Source organism: Anomaloglossus baeobatrachus, chromosome 10 (genome assembly GCF_048569485.1).
Source record: "Anomaloglossus baeobatrachus isolate aAnoBae1 chromosome 10, aAnoBae1.hap1, whole genome shotgun sequence".
Classification (NCBI taxonomy): domain Eukaryota; kingdom Metazoa; phylum Chordata; class Amphibia; order Anura; family Aromobatidae; genus Anomaloglossus; species Anomaloglossus baeobatrachus.
The window spans coordinates 113,291,936-113,318,905 of record NC_134362.1 but is presented as its reverse complement, the minus strand read 5'-3'; the positions used below and the strand labels follow the sequence as shown (position 1 = coordinate 113,318,905).

General features: G+C 41.5%; 1 protein-coding gene across 2 annotated transcripts in view; it reads right to left on the bottom strand.

Moving 5' to 3' along the window:
• Nucleotides 1–26,970, bottom strand: part of HIPK3 (homeodomain interacting protein kinase 3) — a 399,904-nt gene that overhangs the window by 35,388 nt on the left and 337,546 nt on the right. For both annotated transcript variants that reach the window (XM_075325614.1, XM_075325615.1), the window contains exons 6-7: nt 20,022–20,206; nt 12,113–12,272 (exon numbers count right to left, since the gene is read on the bottom strand). In XM_075325614.1, the coding sequence (XP_075181729.1) occupies nt 12,113–12,272; nt 20,022–20,206 (345 nt within the window). The remainder of the gene's footprint in view (nt 1–12,112; nt 12,273–20,021; nt 20,207–26,970) is intronic.

The window sequence follows — 26,970 nt, the reverse complement described above, 5'->3', positions numbered from 1 at the left end:
AGAAGAGTCTTAATATCTTGTAGCACCAAGTCATTGAAGGTTCTGATGTGGTGTCCTATATTGTGTAAAGGATAGAAATTGGACTTCAATTTGTAACCTGTGTGTAAAAAAACCATCCGGTATACTCACATCTATGGGAGCAGACCTATTGATTTGAAAATGTCTTGTCAGGGTTAATTTCCTGATGAATCTTTGAAAATCCAGAAAAAGCTCAAAGTCGTTGGAAGACCTGGCAGGACAGAATGAGAGACCTTTCTTCAAGACACTGACCTCACTTTTAGATAGGTTGTGATTGGATAAATTAAAAATACCCGAGGTATCAGTACGTATTATGTGCTTTTTTTCTCTTTTTTGTTTGAGCTTATATCCTGCTCTAGTCCCTCTATATCGTTTTTTCTCTTCTCTCCTCTGGGAGTTAGAAAATTGGTGATAGGAACCTGTAGGTTCCTGGCCACTGGTAAAAAAGGAACACATGAACTTCCTTTTAGGGTATTATCGATGGTTATGGTTCCCTTGTTAGAACTGACCAGAGGAGTTACCGGGGGAGGTGGAGAGGAATTACATTCGTCAGATTCAGACGATCTAGGTAGAGGTATGTACTCTTCATGTAATGATAATTCTAGAAGATCAATAAAATCACTATCAGGAAGATCACTATTGGTGGGTAGAGTCTCAGGTACCTCCAGCTCAAACTGAAGGTCTCTGTTCTTACGAATTTTCTCAATTTGGGACTTCAGGGATTCTAGTTGTCTCCTTGTCTCCTCAAAATCTACGGATGTTTTAGTGGGTTTATGGGATACAGGGGTATGTTCAGTAGGAACCACCTCAATGGGGCTGATGACAGCAAGGGATTCAGTAACAGGTGCTACATAGAACACCTCATCAACACTCTTGGTAGCCGGTGGATCCCGGGTCTGGGAGCTCACTAATGTCTGGGGGATGGGAGCTCTATTGATAGGATCATTATGATTAGTGGTGTCCCTCCTAGTTAGAGAGCTCGCACTCCTCTTGTGGAACCTGCTATTAAAGAAATTTCTGTGATTGCTATGAGCTCTAGGTCTCTGGTTGGAGAGATTATTAGGTCTCTCAGCCGCATTTGAACCCTGAGTCTTATTGGGGATCATGTAAGATCTATCCTGCTGGAATTTTTTCGATTTACGAAAAATCGTATCCTGCTCCAATTGAATCAATTTGGTGTTGATGTCTGAATTTAAAATCTTGTATTCAGGGTGCAGATCATACTTATTAAGTTCTTTATAGAGCTCAGTAATATTAGTCGATGCATCATTAGCAATGGTGCTGCGCTTCTTAAATAGACATTGCAACATTCCTTGCATACAGTTATGTATTATATTGTCCCATTTACTGGTATACACAGGATCCGCAGGGAACGGCGAATCATGCTTGATTCTAAGGCCCCTAGGGCATAGTCTCTCTTCCATATAGGTAGTTAAAAACCGGGCATCCAGCCCAAACCGTAGCTCCTCTGAGCAAATCCTCCAGACGTAGGAACAATGTTTTCATAATACCAGTGTTTTCTTCCGAATAGATACTGGGCAAATCCAGATCCCAATCAACATTATGTATCTCCGGAGTACCTACTGTTTGAAGTATTAATTTTTCTCTCGATAGGCGGTTGTTAAAATAGTCCATATTGCAGAAAAAGACCCTCTGCTGCTATGTCCACAGATGAAGAAGATCTGGTCTTGCCAGGTCCAAAGAGCCAATGGAGAAGAGAAAACTGTGGAGAGAAAGCGCAAAATAGGGTCTTACCCCAATATGTACGGAGTGGAGGGGGGGAGTGAAACTACTCACCAATTGTAATTGTGAGAGTAACAACAACTGTAATTGCATGTAGAATTGATCACAGGCTGCAGCCACCCAAAAACGGCAGATAACAGGGAGAGGTAGAGAGCGGTGTTCAAATGCCGCGCCAAATGATCACTATTCAGATGATCAGATTAATGTATCTTTATTTTCATACAGGTCTACGCGTTTCAGGAGCTTCTGCCCCCTTCCTCAGGACTGTGAAGCACAAAGAAAAACATCAAATCTGTCCCAGCAGAAACCAGCATACAAATAAATGGACATGATGACATCATAAAATCACCCCTTCTTAAAAAAACGAGCGGGAAAAATGGTGCATAGCCATCCACAAAGTGACGTAATAAATGTATCTTCGTGGTAAAAACATAAAACACAACCAGTGTAACAGGATTAAACATGACAGTAATACTGCATATATTAAATAAAAGGAACAATAAAAATGAAAATGACAAAATAACACGTGTTTTCATTGATGTGTCTAAAAAAATATATATATATATATAATATACATCTATATTATATATATATATATATATATATATATATATATACGTGTGTGTCAGTATGTATAACCATTTTAAGCAGATCTACAATCAACCGAAGACAGCCAAGAACCCACTCCGTTGTGTTAGCGCTGAACAATAAGCGGACCTGAGCCTAATCGGTGGAAGCTTAAACTTGTGAGGCCACCCAAGTGTGTTACGCTTTAAGATGTGGAATATCCAGAAGAAGTAACCACACATTTATAGTGAAAGATAGAATAGCAACCATAAAAAACAAGCTGGAAAGAATCCATCACATTAAAAATATCAGGAGTAGCTCCAGACCATTAGATCCTGAGAGCAGTTCACCCGAGTTCTAGTATCGAGCACATTATCTTGGTCACTACTATCACTGTCCATGTGACGATCCTCACTTCGGTAGTGGTTTTTTTTCCCACTGTGTACCGCCCAATCTGGTGGTGCGGTACGATCCTTTCCTATCTTTGTATATCTGTGTTATCTCACTATCCATACTGGGGCCTGTTTCCTACCTGTCACCACGAACAAGCCACACTAATTTGTTATGATGGAGATCTTTTTTAATCCTCATATTTTCTGTTCTCTACACACCACCCTGCTCTTATCTATGGTTTTCAGTTTACGATTTGATGCTGAGCGCTGTCACCAGCACCCGTGTTTTAATTTCACTGATCTATGGTACACTACATGCTGTCCCGTACACTGACTGCGGGGTTTGTAGCTATGCATGCGCCATGTGTTTTCTTCCAACGGTCCTGAACTCATTTGCCTGCAGGTTCCTGATACATACCTTTGGCGCAAGCGCACATCTTTAGTTCCCACGCTCATGAACTCGGGTGAACTGCTCTCAGGATCTAATGGTCTGGAGCTACTCCTGATATTTTTAATGTGATGGATTCTTTCCAGCTTGTTTTTTATTGTTGCCATTATATCTTTCACTATAAATGTGTGTTTCCTTCTTACTTGTTCTGGATATTTCAGTTCTTAAAGCGTAACACACTTGGGTGGCCTCACAAGTTTAAGCTTCCACCGATTAGGCTCAGGTCCGCTTATTGTTCAGCGCTAACACAACAGAGTGTTGATTGATTGTAGATCTGCTTAAAATGGTTATATATACTGACACACACGTATATAGAGATATATATATATATAGATGTATATTATATATATATTTTTTTAGACACATCAATGAAAACACGTGTTATTTTGTCATTTTCATAGCTCCTTTTATTTAATATATGCAGTATTACTGTCATGTTTGATCCTGTTACAATGGTTGTGTTTTATGTTTTTACCACGAAGATACATTTATTACGTCACTTTGTGGACGGCTATGCACCGTTTTTACCGCTCGTTTTTTTAAGAAGGGGTGGTTTTATGATGTCATCATGTCTATTTATTTGTAAGCTGGTTTCTGCTGGGACAGATTTGATGTAATTCTTTGTGCTTGACGGTCCTGAGGAAGGGGGCAGTAGCTCCTGAAATGCGTAGACCTGTATGAAAATAAAGATACATTAATCTGATCAATTAAATAGTGATCATTTGGTGCGGCATTTGAACACCCCTCTCTACCTCTCCCTGTTATCTGCCATTTTTGGGTGGCTGCAGCCTGTGATCAATTCTACATGCGATTACAGTTGTTGTGACTCGCACAACTACAATTGGTGAGTAGTTTCACTCCCCCCCTCCACCTCGTACATATTGGGGTAAGACCCTATTATGCGCTTTCTCTCCACAGTTTTCTCTTCTCCACAGTGCTGTTCATGTAACTGAGGAACAAACAGATATTACAACAAAAGAACAGCAAAATTATACTTTAGGATTAGATGATCTTGTTGAAGCTGTTTCAGAACACTTTCATATTCATCACATGCGCTGTGTTGTGCACACACTGCAGCTGGCAATAAGAGAGAGTCTGCAACAGGGACATGCTGGAAATCTGATTGGAAAAGTGAGGAAATTAGTTATTGCCCCCAGAACCCATAAAATTGATTCCACCTTAAAGAGACATGCTGGGAAAGAGGCAATTGTCGATCAAGCCACTCGGTGTGGCAGCACTTATTTCATGATTGAGCGATTGCTTGAATAAAACCGTTTCTTATAGATATGGCGAACCCTCAGGTAACCCTAAATGAAGATCAATGGACAAAGGTGGCTGAATTGAAGGAATTGCTTAATCACCTATTTACCGTGACTAAAAAATTACAACGAAAACCACAAAGGTAAGTATTGAGGTAGTAATTATATCAAAAATACCACTACTATGACTACTCTCATAAAAATATTTTATTAAATTCCATAAATATTAAAATAGAACATCTGTAGTGTTCTTATCTTTCAATTTCGTACATCACATATATATACAAGTGCAAGTGTAAACCAAGGTTAAACCCACGCCTGAGCGTAGCTTTAGACAGTGGTTGATAGAGAGGGGGACAGGTGTTACTACGTCACTGTCCAGCTGGTAGTCGTTTGATATATACTGTATCTACCTCCCTATTAGGGAATATATACACTAATTTCACTCTACTATAAGGTAGTATAGCTGAGCAGGGGGATCCATAAGTTAAGTGGAACTCCAGGCTCCTACCTAACCTATCCAGCAACCTTTGATTAGGGAAACTATACCTAATATGAGAACCCTGGACAGCTAACGCATTACCACTGTTTGTTTGTCTACGGTTCGATTGTTTGCACTTTATCACTTTTCTGGTGGTGGTTATCCCTGCTGGAGTTTGACAAGGACAGTGAGGGCTATATACCTTATAGTAGAGTGAAATTAGTGTATATATTCACTAATAGGGAGTTAGATACAGTATATATCAAACGACTACCAGCTGGACAGTGACGTAGTAACACCTGTCCCCCTCTCTATCAACCACTGTCTAAAGCTACGCTCAGGCGTGGGTTTAACCTTGGTTTACACTTGCACTTGTATATGTATGTGATGTACGAAATTGAAAGATAAGAACACTACAGATGTTCTATTTTAATATTTATGGAATTTAATAAAATATTTTTATGAGAGTAGTCATAGTAGTGGTATTTTTAAAAAATTACAAGCTGAGGATTTAACTCCTGGCATTTTCATAAGGGAGTGGAAGAACTTGCTATTTCGCCTGTCCGAAAGAGGAGGTTTAATGGCATTGAATCACACTGTCAGGACCCAAGTCCTCTTGCGCCTGGCAGTCCTGTAGGCCACTCATCCTAACTGCTACCTCAGTCAGAGCTATTCCTTTAGTAAGCTGTTGATCATCAAGCAGTATACGATGACTTGGGTCCACATAAACAGCTGCCAGAAGAATGTTATTTTCCAATAGCTGTGTCTCTCTCCATTTCATTTAAGCAGAAATGCCATCTGCGATTAAACCTCCTCTTTGGGACAGGCAAAATAGCAATTTTTTCCTCAGAGTTAAATCCTCAGCTTGTAATCTTTTAGTCACGGTAAATGGGTGATTAAGCAAGTCCTTTAATTCAGCCACCTGTGTCCATCAATCTTCATTTAGGGTTACCTGAGGGTTCGCCATATCTATAAGAAACGGTTTTAGTTCAAGCAATCGCTCAATCATGAAATAAGTGCTGCCCCACCGAGTGACTTGATCGACAGCACGTCTCTTCAAGATGGAATCAATTTTAGGGGTTCTGGCAGCAATAACCAATTTCCTCACTTTTCCAATCAGATTTCCAGCATGTCCCTGTTGCAGACTATCACTTATTGCCAGCTGCAGCGTGTGCACAACACAGCGCATGTGATGATTATGAAAGTGTTTTGAAGTAGCTTCAACAAGATCATCTAATTCTAAAGTATCATTTTGCTGTTCTTCTGTTGTAATATATGTTTGTTCCTCAGTTACAAGAACAGCACTGTGGCCTTCCATCTCAAACATACTGAATCCTAAATTTTCTTCTAGCTGTTGCTCATTACTCTCATTCATCAGTTTAATTAAACTTGCGTTTAAAGCATTGTTTTGTGAGAATCCGTTTTTGGGCTCAAAAACGGATCCTCACAAAGAATGAGCATGTTAGTTTGTGTGGCGTTTTTCTAATCTGCTTTTGCTATTGAAAACATTATCTATGAGCTCAAAAACCTTTCAGGTGATGCAGTTTTTTAAAAAGCTGGTCTGCTTTTGCAGCTGAAAAACGTATCCTCAAAGAAACGCAGCAAAAATGCTGTGTGTGAATGTAGGTAGCCTTACATCAGGAATAGAACAGCCATTTATAGGACATTTCATAATTTTCCCAAATTCCTATGAAAAAATATTCAGCACATTCTGCATTGAACTACTGTACCCAATTTATTATATATTTTAGGAGTCTGAGTTGGTCTATTTTATACCGACTCCGACTACACCAAAATGAACACCGACTCAGACTCCACAGCCCTGGCCAAAAACGCAGTAAGGCCTCGTGCACAGTTGCCGGATTTTACCGCGGATTTCCCGGGGATTTGCTGCATGTTTCGCTGCAGAAAATGTTTATAACCTTTCTGCAGTGATTCACCAGCCAAACCTATGGAAAAAAAAAATGCTGTGCGCACTAGGCGGATTTTGACAGTTACCGGTTTTGCTGCGGGATCCCCGCAGCAAAAACAGTTGCATGTCACTTCTTTTCTGCAGGTAGCTGCGGCATTTCACTCCATTGACTGTAATATAATCGTGAAATCCCGCAGGGAATAACGCAGGTAGCAAATTCTGTGCGGTTCATTGCGTTTTCCTGCGTTATTCCCTGTGGTATTTCGCGGTTTTCGGGACATAATGTCACTGCCCTGCGTTCTGCAAGGAAGTAATGTCATTATGACAGGAAGAGGAAGCGGAGCAGAGAGTAAACACACACAGATCACACTCACACAGACATATAGAATTGAACATAGAAATCAAACGTACATATAAAAATAAAAAAACAAAAAAAACCCCGCGGGTTCCGCCGTATTTTTACCATCCAGCCGAGGTAAACACACAGTGGCGGCCCGGTATTCTCAGGCTGGGGAGGGGGAGGGCTAGGGTTAATGCCCCCCCCCTCTTTCCAGCAGCCGAGAATATCAGCCCGCAGCGGCCACGGGACTGTCGCATCCATTATGCGACAGTCCCGGAGTGTCCCCGGCTCTTCCAGATTGCCGTGATGCGGTGGCAATCCAGGTAATAACGAGTTAATGGCAGTGCATCGCTGCCACTAAGTCGAAGCTTAATCAAGGCAGCGTCTATGAGACAGCTTTCATGATTAACCCGTAAGAAAAGTGAATAAACACAAACACCAAAAAATCCTTTGTTTTAAAAAAAAACAAAACAAAACACAAAAAAGCCACTTTATTAGCCCACCCAATACACAGCTCCGGCGTAATCCACCGAGGTCCTATGACACTTGCATCCAGCTGCGACTGACACATACTCAATGCACCCTCGTAACGAGACTGCAGAGGTAATTACAGGTCATTTCTCACAGTCGGTAATGTGAACACATTACTGCTCGCAAGAACTGCAGTGTGTCCTCACAGGGACTCTATCTATTGATTGATCTGTCCTCTATATATTGATTATCTATCCCTCTATTTATCCTTCTATCTATCCATTATCTATCCATCTATCTATCCCTCTATTTATCTATTATCTATGTATCTATCCATTATCTATCTATCCTATCTATCTATCCATTATCTATCATCTATTTATTTATCCGTCTATCCATCTGTCTATCCATCTATCTATCCATTATCTATTATCTATTTATCTGTCTATCCATCTATCTATCCATTATCTATCCCTCTATCTATCTATTATCTATCCCTCTATCTATCCATTATCTATCCTTCTATGTATTTATTTATCTGTCTATCCATCTATCTATCTATTATCTATCAATAATAATAATAATAATAATAATAATAACGTTTATTCATTTATATAGCGCTATTAATTCCATAGCACTTTACATACATTGGCAACACTGTCCCCATTGGGGCTCACAATCCAAATTCCCTATCAGTATGTTTTTGGAGTGTGGGAGGAAACCGGAGTACCCGGAGGAAACCCACGCAAACACGGTGAGAACATACAGACTCCTTGCAGATGGTGTCCTTAATGGGACTAGAACCCAGGACCCCAGCGCTGCAAGGCTACAGTGCTAACCACTGAGTCACCGTGCTCTATCTATATCAGAAGGAAATTACCCTTTTTTTTTCAATGTGCTTTATTGCATTGACTGCATTAAAACACATGTTCCAACCCGCGGAAAAAACGCATCAAAACCGCACCAAAATGCATGCGGATTTCAGTGCGTTTTTTTTTTCCGCGGGTGCGGAAATGTTTCAGAGCTTACGGAACTTTCTTAAGAAAATTCCATTTTCTAGTGCGCACAGGGCCTAAAAGATGTAGTGTGTGAACATAGCCTTAAACTGAACATCTGTGGGGCCTCTTCAAACGGAAGATGGAGGAGCGCAAGGTCTCTAACATCCACCAGCTCCATGATGTCGTCACGGAGGATGGAAGAGGATCCAGTGGCTCCTGTGAAGCTCTAAGGAACTCTGTGTCCAAGAGAGATAAGACAGTGCTTGAAAATAATTTTGGCCACACAAAATATTCACACTTTGGGCAGAATTTGGCCATTTTCATCTAGAGGTGTACTCACTTTTATTGCCAGCGGTTTAAACATTAATGGCTATGTGCTATGTGTTGAGTTATTTAGAGAGCACACCAAATTTCCACTGTTATACAAACTGTACACTGACTACTTTATGTTGAATAAAAGTGTCATATCTTCAGTGTTGTCGCATGAAAAAATATAATAAAATATTTTGAAAAAATGGGAGGGGTGTACTCAGATTTGTGATATACTGTAACGATATTATTTATGTACACACAAGTAAACACAGTACTGTGTAAAATACAAAGTAAACGAACAAGAGGGAAAACTAAATTTAATACTTTGTTTCCCCGAAAATAAGACAAGGTCTTACATTATTTATTGCTTCGAAAGATGCACTAGGGCATATTTTCATGGGGTGTCTTATAATTTCCCATGAACAACAATCTATATTTATTCTTGAACAAAAAAAAAAGCAACATTTATTCAGATCTAATCTTGTCATCACATTCTGGAACATCAATGTTTTGTGTTAATCCTATTACTGGTTCAGATGCACATTTTCTCATCTGATCTGTGATTCTCATGGTACAGAACCAGTCCTATAGTTTTGGGTACATACCATATTTACAAAGGTTTAAATTACCTGCTTATATGTATCATACTCTATGTACGGCTAAGTTTATCCCCAAAACAAAGCAGATACCCTCTAGTCTAAAAGAATAGCACTTACCACACCCCAAACAATTATAGTTGGAATGGGAATAGGCTCTCACATACAAATCTCTGTTGCTATCTGTTCCCCTTGCGTTCTACGGCAGTGTGCTCCCCCTGGTGACTGGAAGCAGTATCACTCGCACTGAGTGATACTGGTACCCAATCTGTGAGAGCTGCATTGCAGCGACGCAGCTCTCTGTGTGAGAGCCCATGCACCATCGGCACTTGCCAACTGTGATGGTTTGTGATCTGGGGAGTGTGATTTTTTTTTATGGGTGGGTGGGTGTTGGGGAATCAAGTCTGTTTTCTTGGGGGGTGTCCGATTCCTGTTTCGGATGTCTGCCTCCTGTGATAAAGAGTCCTACTGTATTCTTTAACTTTTTTAACTACTTGGACACTTCCTTATGGAAGCGTAAAAAAGGCTTATTTTTGGAGTAGGGCTTATAATTCAAGCATACTCTAAAAAAAGCCAGAAAAAGCCTGCTAGGGCTTATTTTTAGGGTAGTTCTTTTTTTCGGGGAAACAGGTATTTGGTGTGACCACCTGTTGCCTTCAAAACAGCATCAATTCTTCTAGGTACACTTGTACAAAGTCAGGGATTAGTATTATAGCCAACTGTATGCATACCCAGTTATACCAAACAGGTGATGTAGGTCATAATTTTCATATGTAGGTTGAAATCATTTCACTAACTGAAACAGTTCTGTAAGAAGCTTAAAACTGAGAGAACATTCAAACTCTACTACAAAAGTGAGACACTTTCATATTACAAGTAATACAACATGGCAAAACTGAGCACAGCAACAAGACTCAAGGCATTTATACTGCACTAGCAAGATCTCTACCAGGCAAAGAAAACAAAAACACAAAAACAAAACTGGGTTTCAAAACCTGTTCAAGCTCCTTTGAAGAAACACACAAAAAATGTTAAGGACCATAGCTTCAGGGGTTGACAAAGGAAACTTCACACAGCAAGTGAAAGACATCAGCTTACGTCCTCTAACACTGGAAAAAGTACAGCAATGCCATCAGCTTAGAAATGGTATAAACGAGTGAGACCTACTACAGCCATGTACTAGTCTGAGAAGTCCAGTCAGAAGTGGTCTTCATGGAGGAATTACCCATACCTTCCACATGGAAACAAGGGCAAAACACACAACTATGCACAAAAACAACTGGGATGCAGAAAAATAGCAGCAAGTTGTGTGGACTGATGAGTCAAAGTTTGAAATATTTGGCTTAAACAGAAGACAATTTATTCCTCTAAATGTTGGAGAGCAGCACAATAATGATTGTCTGCAGAAACAGTGAAGCATGGAGGAGGGTCCTTGCAAGTTTGGGGCTGCATTTCAGCAAATGGAGTTTGGGATTTGGTCAAGATTAATGGTATCCTCAATGGTGAGAAATATGGGCAGATACCAATTATGTAATAGCATCAGGTAGGCGTCTGATTGGCTGTATGTTTGGGGTTGTAATCCTGCAGCAGAATACATTTTTAGCTAATGTCATTAGGAACTATCATCTTCACCATAGAGAAGAACAAGGAGTCCTGGAAGTGATGATCCAGCCCCCAGGGAGCATTGATCTCAACATCATCGAGTCTGTGTGGGATTACATAAAGCGACAGAAGGACTTGTGCAAGCCTATGTCCACAGAAGATCTGTGGTTAGTTCTCCAAGATGTTTTTAACAACCTCAGTGGAGACATTTTTCACATATTCTACAAAATCTGTGTAAGTGTAAACATACACACATGTATGTATAAAACCACCCGCAAAATAAATTTAAGGAAATAAAATAGAAAAATAAAGTCTTCACCACAAAAAAAACCTGTTTTTTTTTATAGAAAATACACTTTATACCTAGAAAATGTGGACAATTTTTTTCCTAATGCCATCCATTTTTTTTTTGCGCATCTATAGACTTGAATGGGCGACTCATCTGACACAGAAGAATCTAATGCATTCTGTTATTTTTTTTTTCCCAATGCACATTTGGTCGGTGTAAAACCCCCCCCCCCAAAAAAAACAAAAACAAAAACAAAAACAAAAAAGCCACTCATCTGCACTGCCCCATTGAATAACATTGGTCTGTGTGTTGTCCATGTTGAAAAGTATTTAGGCAAAAACCAAAAATGACATTGGGCAATGTGTACAAACCCTTAGTCATACATAAGCAAATGTGCAAAGTACTATTCAGCCACTAGATGGCACAATACTCATATATAGCACAAAGAAATGATTAGGAAAAACACAGCTGTTTACAAGATAGTGTCTGTAGCCCAACCAGGAAAAACATGCTAAGGCTTCATGTTACAAGTTAAAGAAAACCAATCTCTAGAGCACCCTAGATAATGACATTGCTCATTGGCGCTTCATACACTCTGAAGACTCCCAAACTGTTGAATGTAACAATAGGGCATACTGTATGTAGGATAGATAACACAGATTTCAGCAGCAATTTTGCACACACCTGACTTCTAACATTGCCAATTTTGGTAAACCCAGCGGAAAGGTTAGCTGCATTGGTTGAGGCAATCGGTCTCATGGCGGCTGTTTTATTGCGGTTAGCTGCGTCGCAGAGGTTTGGACGAGACTTGCAAACATCGATGATATGGAAACACGATTTTACACTGAAAAAGAAAACAAAAGAAAACAAACTTCATTTGGTGGTCAATGTAATTATATCATTAAAAAAAACATTTGTTTGTATTCTGTTACCTATTGGAAACCATTCTACTGTTCAAATCTACTAGTCGAGTACAATTCTGACTAAACTGCAGTATTTTTCTTGTATTGATCCTCAGATGCAGATTTTGTCACAAAACATTAAGGGAATTCTGATGTCAGTAAAGTCAATGAGAATCTTAAAGTCTTCCGCACACGTTGCTTATTTGTGACTTGTAGGTTTGGTGAAGAAAATAATCTGCAGCATGTCAATTGTTTCAGAGCTTTTGCAGCGTTTTATCACCCATGTCGTGCAATGAAGTCAGTCAAAGAACACTATTAAAACGCAGATATAAAAATTATTGGGGATTTGCTGTGGCTTTGCGGCGTTTTTGTTCTGTTTTTGCTTGCTTTTTTGCATTTGTTTTTAGACAGCAGTGAATGCTATAGAGATAGATAAAACCTATTTGGCCTCAGTGTCAATATGAGTGTTGAATGCCCCTTCGGCGGCCCTGGGGCCCATTCATATGGTACAATAGCTCAGTGGTTAGCACTGCAGTCTTGCAGCGCTAAGGTCCTGGGTTTAATTCCCACCAAGGAAACATCTGCAAGGAGTTTGTATTTTCTGCCCGAGTTTGCGTGGGTTTCCTCCCACACACCAAAAAAACCCCCATACTGATAGGGAATTTAGATTGTGAGCCCCAATGGGGACAGTGTTGCCAATGTATGTAAAGCGCTGTGGAATTAATAGCTCTATATAAATGAATAAATAGTATTATATATATTATTATACCTATGCTCCCGCATTGGTTATAGGTGTATTATATTATAATAGTTATGTGTGGTTGATATTTGATTTTGGACCTTGGTCTGCTCATTTGTATGCACTGACTTAGTTCTCTCTTTGTAAGACTCCCATACTTTCACATATTGGAGCCATTATACACACACACACACACACACACTGTTTACTTTATTTTGTCTTTATATATACATATTTACCTACTTACCCTGTGCATCACACTACGAACCATTTTTTTTAAAATGTTATTTATACAACCAATGTGATGGTTTGATTTAGACAACAATATTTTATATTGTGCCCTGGGTCTATTTTTTGCATCCTACACATTCTCCTCTTTTCTCTTTTTAACTGGTTTTAATATGTATATCCCTTTGAATTGATGTAACAATAAAGAATTTTTACATTAATTATTGGAGAAAAGTATCTTTATTTACGTCAGATCTATAGAGATATGGTAGATAGAAATAGATAGAGTGTGACAAACATATAATAAAATTGTGCCCTGTGGAGCTTATTGGACAGCTTTTTGATTAATTAAATAAATAAAAAAATTATGTGGGGTCCCTTCTATTTTAGATAACCAGCAAAGGTAAAGCAGACAACTTCAGGCTGATATTATCAGACTGGGAAAGTCCATAGTTATTGGGCCCTTCCCAGCCTAAAACTATCAGCCTGCAGTCGACCCAGAAGTGGCACATCACAATAGATGCTTTAATTCTGGTGCTTTGCTTCGGCTCTTGACAATTTCTCTGGTGCGGTGGCAATCAGGGTAAAGGTAGTTGGGCTTGATGTTAGCTGTGTAGTGTAAGCTTTCATCAAGCCCAGGGCAGTAAGTAATGGAGAGGAATCAGACACCCCCATTATAACCCAGTAAGTGAAAAGAAAAAAAAAACAAAAACAAACACTTTATTTAAAAAACACTCCCCACACTTTCCTTGGTTCACCACTTTCTTTGGAAAAAATGCAGAAAGCAAAAATCCCAGCTCCAACATAGTTCAGTGGTTCCTACAATGTTCCTTGATTACCCAGATCAAATTCTATGGAGAATAAGAAAGAGGCTCCATGACTTTGAGCAGGAGCCAGTCTCTGTTCTCGCTGCACACCGCAAGACCCGGGACACTGATGAGCGATAATGCTCCAGACGAGGAATGTTGTGGGAACCACTGGACTACATTGTAACTGGGAACCTTGCATTCTAATAAATTGGTGAAAAAGGGACACTGTATTGTTTTTATTTCTCTTTTTTAGGTTTTCATTTGTGGACTACATCGCAATCCCTGGACTATGGCAGACATGCTTTTTTTTTATAAAATAGAGAACCAGGGAAAGTGTTTGGGAGTGTTTTTTCAAATATAGCATTTTTGTGTATGTTTTTTTCTTTCTTTTCACTTACTGGGTTAGCAATGAGGGTCTCTGATAGCCGCCTCTACTTGACGAACCCTTGGGCCTGATACCAGCTGACATTACTCAGTTGACATCAACCCCAAGTACCATTACCCTGATTGCCATAGCACCAGGGCAATTGAGAAGAGTCGAAGCACCAGAATTGCCACATCTAATGTGATGTGATGCGTCAGGTCTGGGGTAGCTGCGGGCTGGTCTTTTTAGGCAGGTAAGGGCCCAAAAATCATGAACCTTCCTGCTTTACCTTAGATGGTTATCAAAAATAAGGGGTACCCCACATAAGTTTTTTCATTTATTTAATCATAAAAGGCTGTTCAATAAGCTCCACAGGGTGCAAATTTATTATATGCTGGCAGGTTGTGCAATTACATGCCTATATGTCTGTATAGATCTACCTATACTTATTATATATCTCTATAGCATTCATTGATGTCCAAAAAATGCTAGAAAAACGTATGCAAAAATGCATCGAAAAAGCAGCAAATTGTGGCAAAACACATTTATTGCAGCTGCGTTTTTTTCTTGCTAAGAGATACAGAAATGTTGCAGAAATGTTTGCATACAAATACTCAACAAGTGCACATAGCCTAATACTCTGCATTAAAGCAAGACACGTCAGGCATTCGCAGTGATATTGGGGTGAGCTGCAATCTGGTGAATCCTCTATTTGTTTACGGTCTGTTAGGGGCTAATGGTAGGCCTTACAATCAGTCACTCTTCCAGTGTTATGTTTTCATCTTTATTTTTTGCATAGAGCTTTAAAGGGAATCGGTCACTAGATTAATGTTGCCTGAACCAGGGGCACCAAGGATCAGCGCGCACCTGCATGATTACAGACAGGTATATTACACTCTGAAATGTTGCAGTTTTCAAAGAGAACAGTCTGGTAAAGCTCCAGACCAGTTCCTCACCACCCAACTCCAGTAGACAGACAGGTCTCTTCCATGTATGTACATATGGAGAGACTTGCTTGTCACCTGGAGCGGTGTGTGTAGAAGCCTGCCAGGGACTTCTTGGATTAGTCAGGTCTCTCTGTATAGTCCCCAGTCAGCTTTTCAAATTAAATTTTCTAAGAAATGCTGCAGTTTTTCAGAGTAATACCTAACTGGCTGAAATTGCTCTTGACAAGCTCTGATCCATGAATCTAGTGACAGGTTCCCTTTAAAATGTCCTTTCCATCCATTAATAATGAATTCAAGCTTCCTCCTTTGCATTGAACCTATGGCATTTTGGATGCAAAGAACAGATAAACCTTTTCAATCCTTTTGAAAGATCCAAATTTAGATTTTATTGTAGCAACAATCCATAAGAGTCATAACATTTTGGTCTTCTATAATCAGAGAATGAAATGTAAATAGTATACACTATGATGGATTTTCATTCTATCCATTGTTTATTCATTTTTCATTTATTCTATAGGAAATTAAATTACAGTGAATTAAGCGACTATATCTGTATTTTGTGTAATTTTGCTATCTGTACTATTTTTGATAAATTACATATCTCAGAAGGAGTGAAAAGTTCGGTCTATTCTTTGAGTCCTTGGGGTGGAATACTATTTGTGCACCCAATGACAGGAGTGAGGAGTATCTTGCTCATACAGTACAGACCAAAAGTTTGGACACACATCATCTCTAGAACAACTGTTAAGAGGAGACTTTGTGCAGCAGGAATTCATGGTAAAATAACTACTAGGAAACCACTGCTAAGGACAGGCAACAAGCCGAAGAGACTTGTTTGGGCTAAAGAACACAAGGAATGGACATTAGACCAGTGGAAATCTGTGCTTTGGTCTGATGAGTCCAAATTTGAGATCTTTGGATCCAACCACCGTGTCTTTGTGCGACACAGAAAAGGTGAACGGATGGACTTTACATGCCTGGTTCCCACCGTGAAGCATGGAGGAGGAAGTGTGATGGTGTGGGGGTGCTTTGCTGGTGACACTGTTGGCGATTTATTCAAAATTGAAGGCATACAGAACCAGCATGGCTACCACAGCATCTTGCAGCGGTGTGCTATTCTATCCGGTTTGCGTTTAGTTGGACCATCATTTATTTTTCAACAGGACAATGACCCCAAACACACCTCCAGGCTGTGTAAGGGCTATTTGACTAAGAAGGAGAGTGATTGGGTGCTACGTAACCAGACCTGAACCCAATCGAGATGATTTGGGGTGAGCTGGACCGCATAGTGAAGGCAAAAGGGACAAGTGCTAAGCATCTCTGGGAACTCCTTCAAGACTGTTGGAAAACCATTTCCGGTGACTACGTCTTGAAGCTCATCAAGAGAATGACAAGAGTGTGCAAAGCAGTAATCAAAGCAAAAGGTGGCTACTTTGAAGAACCTAGAATATAAGACATATTTTTAGTTGTTTCACACTTTAAGTATTTCATTTCACATGTTTTCATTCATAGTTTTGACGTCTTCAATGTGAATCTACAATTTTTAGAGTCATGAAAATAAAGAAAACTCTTTGAATGAGAAGGTGTGTCCAAACTTTTGGTCTGTACTGTATTTCGGAAGCGGTCATGTGACATTTGGTTTTATACATCCATCGAAAACCTTATGAGGAGTCACAATGTGCGGAGTTCACTGCTCTGAATTAGCTAACAGGCATATGGTATGTTCATGTTCAATGGCATAAATCGCAGTGCTACCATCTGTCTTGTCCGTTTAATCTATAGTTCATCTTTGACCTATTTAAAAATGCTGCTGTGCGACAACAGTTTGGTAAATATTTCAGTGCAGTCATATTTTCCATGTCCTGTCCGAAGGTAAATGCTCCAACTGGCATATTAAATAAATACTGGCGAGGAATCCAGAGCAGAGGGGATAACGGCCTGTGACGAAGAGAAGAGATTTGGCAAAAGAAGCAATGACCGAGTTTCCAGTCTAACTACGACTCTAATAAACTTTCTTTCCATGGTAATCTTTCATATGACTACACCAGTGAATGTAAAATATATTGGGCATCTACTTGTAAAAACTATCACCACTTCTGCAACCATTGTTTTTTTTATAAATGGATCGGAAATAAAAACAAAGTAACTTTATTTATTTATTTTTTTAAAGTAAACCCATTATTTTATTTCTATAGCACCTCCAGAGCGACAGACACCTGCAAACAAACCCTCTGTAGTGTAATCTTGAGGTCATATTTCAATCTATTCCGCTAATGTATGTATTGCAGATTAGCAAGTAGGACAAATAGAAAAGAGAATGATGGAAGGATCAGACTATACAGGGCTTGTCTGTGGTCTGTTACCATGGAGACACATGGGGCCGTATAGGAGCTGTAAAAATAAAAATGGGACATTTTGTATTGCCCCCTACACCATAATTGCTTTATTTCTCATTATTAAATGCATTGAGACATAAATAAATTCACATGGAGGAGATATCCTTTAACATTTAATTACATTTACTAAATTGAACCATTTAAAGTCAACAGTAACAGAGCTAATATATTAGCAGATATAACAGATCGATATTTGTTTTGCAATTGTATCGCCAAAAGCATTTGTAAGGTTGTAGAGAATGATCTGAGTCCCTCATACAGAAATGCAGTTTGTATGGATGAGATACATTGGCGGTAATGGACATTTCCCATCAGTAAGGTCTAGTGTTATCTGTGTCTATAAAGTTCAGACTCTGATCCCAATGGCTGGATCCACTGATTACTAATCATGGATTCTGTCTGACATAAAAGCAGCAGTGAATGTAACTTTTTTCCATTAAAATGCAGACACCTTGGTGAAGAACTAAAAGGACCCCTTTTAGAAATGTATTGGGGTCTTTAGGGCACCACTGGCACATGGAATGGTGTTAGCATTGCTGTATGGCTCCTGCAAAGACAAGCCACAAACTGATGTGAACAAAGCCTTAAGGGCACTTTACATGCTGCGATATCGCTATCGATATCGGTAGCGAGCGTACCCGCCCCCGTCGGTTCTGCATCATGGGGAAATCGCTGCCCGTGGCACACAACATTGCTAGGACCCGTCGCACGGACATACCTTCCCTGCGACGTCGCTGTGGCCAGCGAACCGCCTCCTTTCTAAGGGGGCGGTTCGTGCGGCATCACAGCGACGTCACACGGCAGCCGTCCAATAAAAGCGGAGATGAGTGGGCGGAATATCCCGCCCACCTCCTCCTTCCTCATTGCCGGTAGACGGAGGTAAGGAGATGTTCGTCATTCCTGCGGTGTCACACAGAGCGATGTGTGATGCCGCAGGAACGACGAACAACCAGCGGCATGCACCACCAACGATATTATGAAAAGGAGCAACGTGTCAACAATCAACGATTTTTGACGATTTTGTGATCGTTGATCGTCGCTCCTAGCTGTCACACGCTGCGATGTCGCGAACGACGCCGGATGTGCGTCACTAACACCGTGACCCCGACTATATATCGTTAGCGATGTCGCAGTGTGTAAAGCACCCTTTAGGGTATGTGCCCACGATCAGGACCCGCTGCGTCCAGGAAGTGGTGGGTCCTGACATGTGGGGCCGCAATTCTCCTCCACAGGAGATCACAGCTGCTCGTGCTCAAAATCAGGGTTTGGGGTGCTGCGGTATCTCTCCCTGTGGAGAACGCTTACATCTCCACAACAATTGACATGCTTGCGGCTTGGGAAGTCGCGCCGCAGGTCAGTTTACGCTGCAGGCAGTACACTCACTGTGGGCACAGGATTTCTAGAAATCCCATCCACTGTGCTTGTACTGTAAATCGCAGAATTTTGGGCGCAGCTGAAAGATGCTGCATCCAAAACGCTGTGAACACGGATCGTGGGTACATACCCTTACTGGTGAATTTAAAAATCGGTCTTCCTTTTTGTCAAAGTGTCAGTAACATTAGTGATGTCCATCACCGTGGTCATGGCTGCATTACAAGAGAAGCCATGATGCACTGTGAGCAAACCCTAAACTATCTCCCTTAAGCACAGCCCACAAGATCCGCTTTTCTGAAATATTTGTTTTTAGTTCTATTAATACCAAATTCTAAAGCCCAAAGTAAATAGACATCCATTTAAAAGCTTCACAGGCAAAAACAGGTAGACTGCATGATGTTTGGAGTTATTGACAAATACTCGTGAAAGTAGAAAACTAGAAATTCAGAAATTAATTAGGACATGAAAAAGAATCAATTCAGAGCCTTCATTACTGTACATGAAGTATAAATGTAACAGTCGATCAGACATAAGTCAGGCTTGTGGTCTCCACCAAACATCAGGAAGAATGCCTAAACCCCTGACCCCAGCACCCTGTAAATCTTTGGCACACACTGAACAAAACGGGACAAATCCCCTTTGTGCACGGAGACTGTGAAGGGCTATTTAATTCTATCAGACATAGAGAGACATCTCATTACCACTACACAAAGCGTGCTGTGCACAATTGTGGTGCTGCAGTCTTCTATAGCAGTAAAGGGAGCCATAAAGGACAACACTGTCCGGGATTTATGGCACAGCTCAGGAATCCAGAGGGGCAATTAAGTGACTTACTGGTTGCTGTGGGGAAAATCGAGGAGGTGCTTCATGGTAACAAAGGAGTTGCTTAGGGTGTCAGCCGGACTGATCCTCGAATCGGCATCGATAATCAACATTTTCTTCAACAGGCCCACAAATTCTCTCCTATCTGCTTTCTCCGCCACCAAGTCACTACCATCCAGATCCATCACCATGTTCACCTGGGAGCAATCCACAATGTCAGTCAGTCAGCTTTAATATAAACAAAAAAGTGTAAAATTGTGCACAAAATACATTTTTTAGAGGACCAGTCACAAGGATGGAAATTTGTAAATGATTAACCTGCCTGTTCCTGTAAAGCATCACTCTAGCATTTTTTTTTCAGCGTTGGAGTGTCACTTTCAATCTAAGTGCCCTTCCAAATGTCATCCACTCACCTTTCGGAGTCTAACATTTTTAAACATCACTCTGGTCTCACAGTGCCATTTTGACTGTCAGGAAGTCAGAAGTTACGTCACAGGCGCTCAATGCAAGTGTATGAGAGCCAGAACGAGGATCTCAGACTCTTATTGAGTTGTGACCTCCGGCGTGCTCCATGAAACACTGAAGCTACTGGCAGGTCACAAATTGCTGGAGCCCAAGCGGAGCAGCAGCAATAGAAAATGAAGACACTGGAAGGTCAGTATAAGGCAGGGATCTACATTTAAAGCAATGCAATACAAAAACCCAGCATGGTACATCAAAGTGCGCATGGCAGGAGTGACATGGAGGCCTCTCTGTGAATGACGCAGGACGCGTCATGCACACCAGGCTGAGCAGGAAGACAGTAATCGCATAAGATGGAGGAGGCCCTGGACAGAGACCAGCGACACCCATCGAAATGGACTGCCCCCCTAGGGGAGTAATAGAAAAGTGTTTTTTACGTTACACAGAGTGGACTGGGCACTTATATACAGCATTTTGGAACGCTGTATGTAAGGTCTCACTGGTGGTGGCCGCAGCTCATAAGGGGAAAAACCTGGTGACAGGTTCCCTTGAAACACAATTTTGTCCAGCAACAGCCCCGAAACCTGAAAGATCTGGAGAGGATTTGCATGGAGGAGTGGGCCAAAACCCCTGTTGCAGTGTGTGCAAACCCAGTTAAGAACTACAGGAAACGTCTGACCTCTGTAACGGCAAACAAAGGTTTCTGTACCAAATACAGTATTTAGTTCTGTTTTTCTATTGTATCAAATACTTATTTAATGCAATAAAATGGAAGCTACTTATGTGATTTTCTGGATTTTCTTTTTTTTTTTTTTTTTTTAAAGTGCACCTACGATTAAAATTACAGACCTCTCCATTCTTTGTAGGTGTGAAAACTTGCAAAATTGGCAGTGTTCCAAATACTTATTTTCCCCACTGTATGTAACAGGAAAATACTGACACACCTGGCGCATAAATGTGTGATAGAAAAAGGCCACCTAGTTTTTTCTTAGCAAAGAAAGCAACAGTGACACATAAGTCCCCAGAAGGTTAATACACACTTGAGGACACTTTACTCAAAATGTAACACGGAGCCTACAAATCGTAACATCGTGTGCATGTCAATGTGGGTTTCCTCCTTCAGGCCAAAAACATACTGGTAGATGGGTTTCCTATGAAACAGCTGTGTGTGTCAAACAGAAAAATGGCAATGAAAGTTTTGCAGTGAAGCAAAATATGATAAAGCGATTAGGCATAAAGAATAAAAAAAAAAAAAAGATAAGCTAAGACAACAGCAGCAGCCAACAAGTGCACATTTCCAGGAAGACACGTACACGTGACATCACAATCTCCGAAAAGAAACTCCTCATTATCAGGTCTGTTAAGTGGAAGGAGAAGATCTAGGTCACATTACAATATGTACAAAACTGAGGCCTTAAATTAGGAAATAAATGAGGGCTGCTACTGACACAGATAACGACCCAGTCATTAAATAATTATGTGAGGCAGGTAATGGGACAATTAATGGTCACCGATAGCAAGTCATATTAAGACGTAGTAACAAAATTAACCCCTTCCCGCTAAAGCCAGATTTCCCCTTCCTGACCAGGACATGTCAGTGTATGTGGTTATAACTAGAGCTGAGCGGATCAATGTACGTCAATGGGAAGAAGAAGGAAGAGGAAGAAGAGGAAGAAGAGGAGGAAGAGGAAGAAGAGGAAGAAGAGGAGGAAGAGGAAGAGGAAGAAGAGGAGGAGGTGGAGGTGGAGGAGGAGGAAAAGAAAAAATCCCAAACCCGGATCGTGCAACCGGATTCCCGGGTCCTAGTCGGACCCGGATCGGACCCTGAAACCGCGCGCATCCGAACCTTTACAGTTCGGGTTCGCTCAACACTAATTATAACTCTGCAGTGCGTCCACATCTCTGTTACCCTGAGACTTTTCTTGTTACACACTGTATGTTATTTAAGTGGTTACATTTGGTTGTTTTGCGTTTATAAAAATATCTGAAATTTAAAGAAAATTTTTGAAAATTGCAATTTTCAATCTTTACATTTGTAGGCCCTTTAAAACATAGTAATAGTAGACAAAATAGTAAAGAGATAACATTTGCCTTGTCTACTTTATGTCAGTAACATTTTTTTGTCAGGGTGATAGAAGGGTTAAAGGTTTAGCTGCCACTTTTCATTTTTTTTCAAAGAAAAAAGGACATTTTTGTGTACTCACCGTAAAATGTCTTTCTTGGAGCCTTTCATTGGGGGACACAGACAGTGGGTTATATGTTGTCTCCAGGGGAGGCTTGACACTATATTTAAAAAAAGAGTTAGCTCCTCCTCCCACAGCATATAACCCCAGCTAGGCGGGAACTAGCTCAATTTGGTGTAAAAGCAGTAGGAAAAGGATAACCAAAACCACAAGGGCGGGAGCTGTGTCCCCCAATGAAAGGCTCCAAGAAAGACATTTTACGGTGAGTACACAAAAATGTCCTTTCCTTTCTCGCCTTTTCATTGGGGGACACAGACAGTGGGACGTCCCAAAGCAGTCCCTGGGTGGGAACTGAACTATTAACAGTGTATAACATCAGACTAAGAGCTAACTAACAACTGCAACAGCAGTGAACTCATATGAAAACACTGTCAGAACCGAGCAGTGGCCACTTATAAATGGGCCACTGCCACTTGAAGAACTTGTCTTCCAAAAGCAGCATCCGCGGAGGCATGCGTATGCACTCTGTAGAATTTAGTGAACGTGTGCACACTGGACCAGGTAGCGGCCTTGCAAAGTTGGGCTGCCGAAGCCTGATGGCGGATAGCCCAGGAGGCACCCACTGCCCGTGTAGAATGCATGCACAGATTGAGGGGGAACGGCACCTCGTGCCTTGTATGCCTCACAGATGGCAGTCCTGATCCATCGGGAAATCGTGGATTTAGATGCTGGGTTGCCCTTCTTGTGTCCTACTGGGAGGGCGAAAAGGGCATCGGACTTGCGCAACGGCGCTGTCCTGGAAATGTAGATCCGCAAAGCCCTGACAAGATCCAGATTGTGAAGGGCTTTCTCAAAGGAGTGGACCGGGGCCGGGCAGAAAGACGGCAACACAATGTCCTCGTTCAGGTGGAAAGAGGATAAGACCTTCGGAAGGAAGGCAGGGGAAGGCCGAAGAACCACCTTATCATGATGGAATATCAGGTAAGGTGAACGACAGGAAAGAGCTGCCAGTTCGGACACTCGCCTGATAGAGGTGATAGCGACTAAAAAGGCAACTTTCCAAGATAGTCTTTGAAGAGAGATTTCTCTGAGAGGTTCGAAGGGAGGAAGTTGAAGAACTCCCAGAACCAGATTCAGATCCCAGGGATCCAAAAGGTGGCGATAAGGAGGGACCAAATGCACTACCCCTTGAAGGAAGGTACGGACCTGAGGGCGAGAAGCCAGCTGCTTCTGGAAAAAAAATCGACAAGGCAGAAACTTGTCCTTTAAGGGTACTGAGAGCAAGACCCGAGTCCAGACCGTCTTACAGAAAAGCAAGAACGTTAGGGATTGGAAAAGTCAGGGGTGACCGCCCATGATGGTCACACCAGGCAAGATACAGTTAGGTCCAGAAATATTTGGACAGTGACACAAGTTTTGTTATTTTAGCTGTTTACAAAAACATGTTCAGAAATACAATTATATATATATATATAATATGGGCTGAAAGTGCACACTCCCAGCTGCAATATGAGAGTTTTCACATCCAAATCGGAGAAAAGGTTTAGGAATCATAGCTCTGTAATGCATAGCCTCCTCTTTTTAAAGGGACCAAAAGTAATTGGACAAGGGACTCTAAGGGCTGCAATTAACTCTGAAGGCGTCTCCCTCGTTAACCTGTAATCAGTGAAGTAGTTAAAAGGTCTGGGGTTGATTACAGGTGTGTGGTTTTGCATTTGGAAGCTGTTGCTGTGACCAGACAACATGCGGTCTAAGGAACTCTCAATTGAGGTGAAGCAGAACATCCTAGGCTGAAAAAAAAGAAAAAATCCATCAGAGAGATAGCAGACATGCTTGGAGTAGCAAAATCAACAGTCGGGTACATTCTGAGAAAAAAGGAATTGACTGGTGAGCTTGGGAACTCAAAAAGGCCTGGGCGTCCACGGATGACAACAGTGGTGGATGATCGCCGCATACTTTCTTTAGTGAAGAAGAACCCGTTCACAACATCAACTGAAGTCCAGAACACTCTCAGTGAAGTAGGTGTATCTGTCTCTAAGTCAACAGTAAAGAGAAGACTCCATGAAAGTAAATACAAAGGGTTCACATCTAGATGCAAACCATTCATCAATTCCAAAAATAGACAGGCCAGAGTTAAATTTGCTGAAAAACACTTCATGAAGCCAGCTCAGTTCTGGAAAGGTATTCTATGGACAGATGAGACAAAGATCAACCTGTACCAGAATGATGGGAAGTAAAAAGTTTGGAGAAGAAAGGGAACGGCACATGACCCAAGGCACACCACATCCTCTGTAAAACATGGTGGAGGCAACGTGATGGCATGAGCATGCATGGCTTTCAATGGCACTGGGTCACTTGTGTTTATTGATGACATAACAGCAGACAAGAGTAGCCGGATGAATTCTGAAGTGTACCGGGATATACTTTCAGCCCAGATTCAACCAAATGCCGCAAAGTTGATCAGACGGCGCTTCATAGTACAGATGGACAATGACCCCAAGCATACAGCCAAAGCTACCCAGGAGTTCATGAGTGCAAAAAAGTGGAACAATCTGCAATGGCCAAGTCAATCACCAGATCTTAACCCAATTGAGCATGCATTGCACTTGCTCAAATCCAGACTTAAGACGGAAAGACCCACAAACAAGCAAGACCTGAAGGCTGCGGCTGTAAAGGCCTGGCAAAGCATTAAGAAGGAGGAAACCCAGCGTTTGGTGATGTCCATGGGTTCCAGACTTAAGGCAGTGATTGCCTCCAAAGGATTCGCAAAACAAAATATTGGAAATAAAAATATTTTGTTTGGGTTTGGTTTATTTGTCCAATTACTTTTGACCTCCTAAAATGTGGAGTGTTTGTAAAGAAATGTGTACAATTCCTACAATTTCTATCAGATATTTTTGTTCAAACCTTCAAATTAAACGATACAATCTGCACTTGAATTCTGTTGTAGAGGTTTCATTTCAAATCCAATGTGGTGGCATGCAGAGCCCAACTCGCGAAAATTGTGTCACTGTCCAAATATTTCTGGACCTAACTGTAACAGAGAGAGATAGTGGAGAGGGGCTTTAGAAAACCGCGCCAGAGATCCCAGATGTAAGCTTGAATCAATGTATTTTTATTTCGGCATAGGTCTACGCGTTTCAGGAGTCTCAGCTCCCTTCCTCAGGACCAGCAAGCACAAGATACATCAAAGAGAGATTTGATGTATCTTGTGCTTGCTGGTCCTGAGGAAGGGAGCTGAGACTCCTGAAACGCGTAGACCTATGCCGAAATAAAAATACATTGATTCAAGCTTACATCTGGGATCTCTGGCGCGGTTTTCTAAAGCCCCTCTCCACTATCTCTCTCTGTTATCTGCCACTTGGGGTACTGCTGCCGTTGATCCATATATATGCGGTTACAGGAGTTGTGCCTTTCACAACCCTAATCGGTGAGTAGGATTACTCTCTTTTATTATACCCCCTGTTTATCAGGGTAAAACCCTATGCGCTTTTTTTCCACAGGTTCTTTGCCTTTGTGGACCTAACTGTAGGTCTTCCAGGTCCTGTGGTAAATGCTGGCGTAAGAAGGCTTCCAAGCATTAAGCATAGTATGAACTACCCTGGAAGAAAACCCCGATCTGGCTAGAATCAGGGATTCAAGCGCCACACCGTCAAATGCAGCTGTGCCGTATTCTGGTGGAATATTGGCCCTTGCGACAGAAGATCCGGGCGGTCGGGAAGACGCCAGGGAGTGTCGCTGAGAAGTTGGAGGAGCTCTGGGTACCAGGCCCTCCTGGGCCAGTCCGGGGCCACGAGGATCACCGGAATTCCCTCCGCTTTGATTTTCTTGATTACTCTCGGAATGACAGGAAACGGAGGGAAGATGTAGGGTAGGCGGAACTGCGACCATGGAAAGACTAGAGCGTCGGAGCCTAACGCTAGCGGGTCTCTCGACCGCGATATGAAGGGACGTATCTTGGCATTCATTCGAGACGCCATGAGGTCCACATCCGGGAGCCCCCAACGAAGAGTGATCTGATGGAACACTTCGTCGTGGAGGGACCATTCTCCCGCCGCTAGACCTTACCTGCTGAGAAAGTCTGCGGCCCAGTTGTCTACCCCTGGGATATGGGCAACTGAAATAATGGGGATGTGCTTCTCTGCCCAAAGAAGAATCCTGGATACTTCCTTCATCGCTGCCTTGCTGCGAGTTCCTCCCTGACGGTTGATGTAAGCCACGGCCGTTTCATTGTCTGACTGGATCCGAACAGGGAGGCCCAGTAATAAGGGTTGAAGATTCTGAAGGGCCAGAAATATGGCTCTGATCTCCAGAAC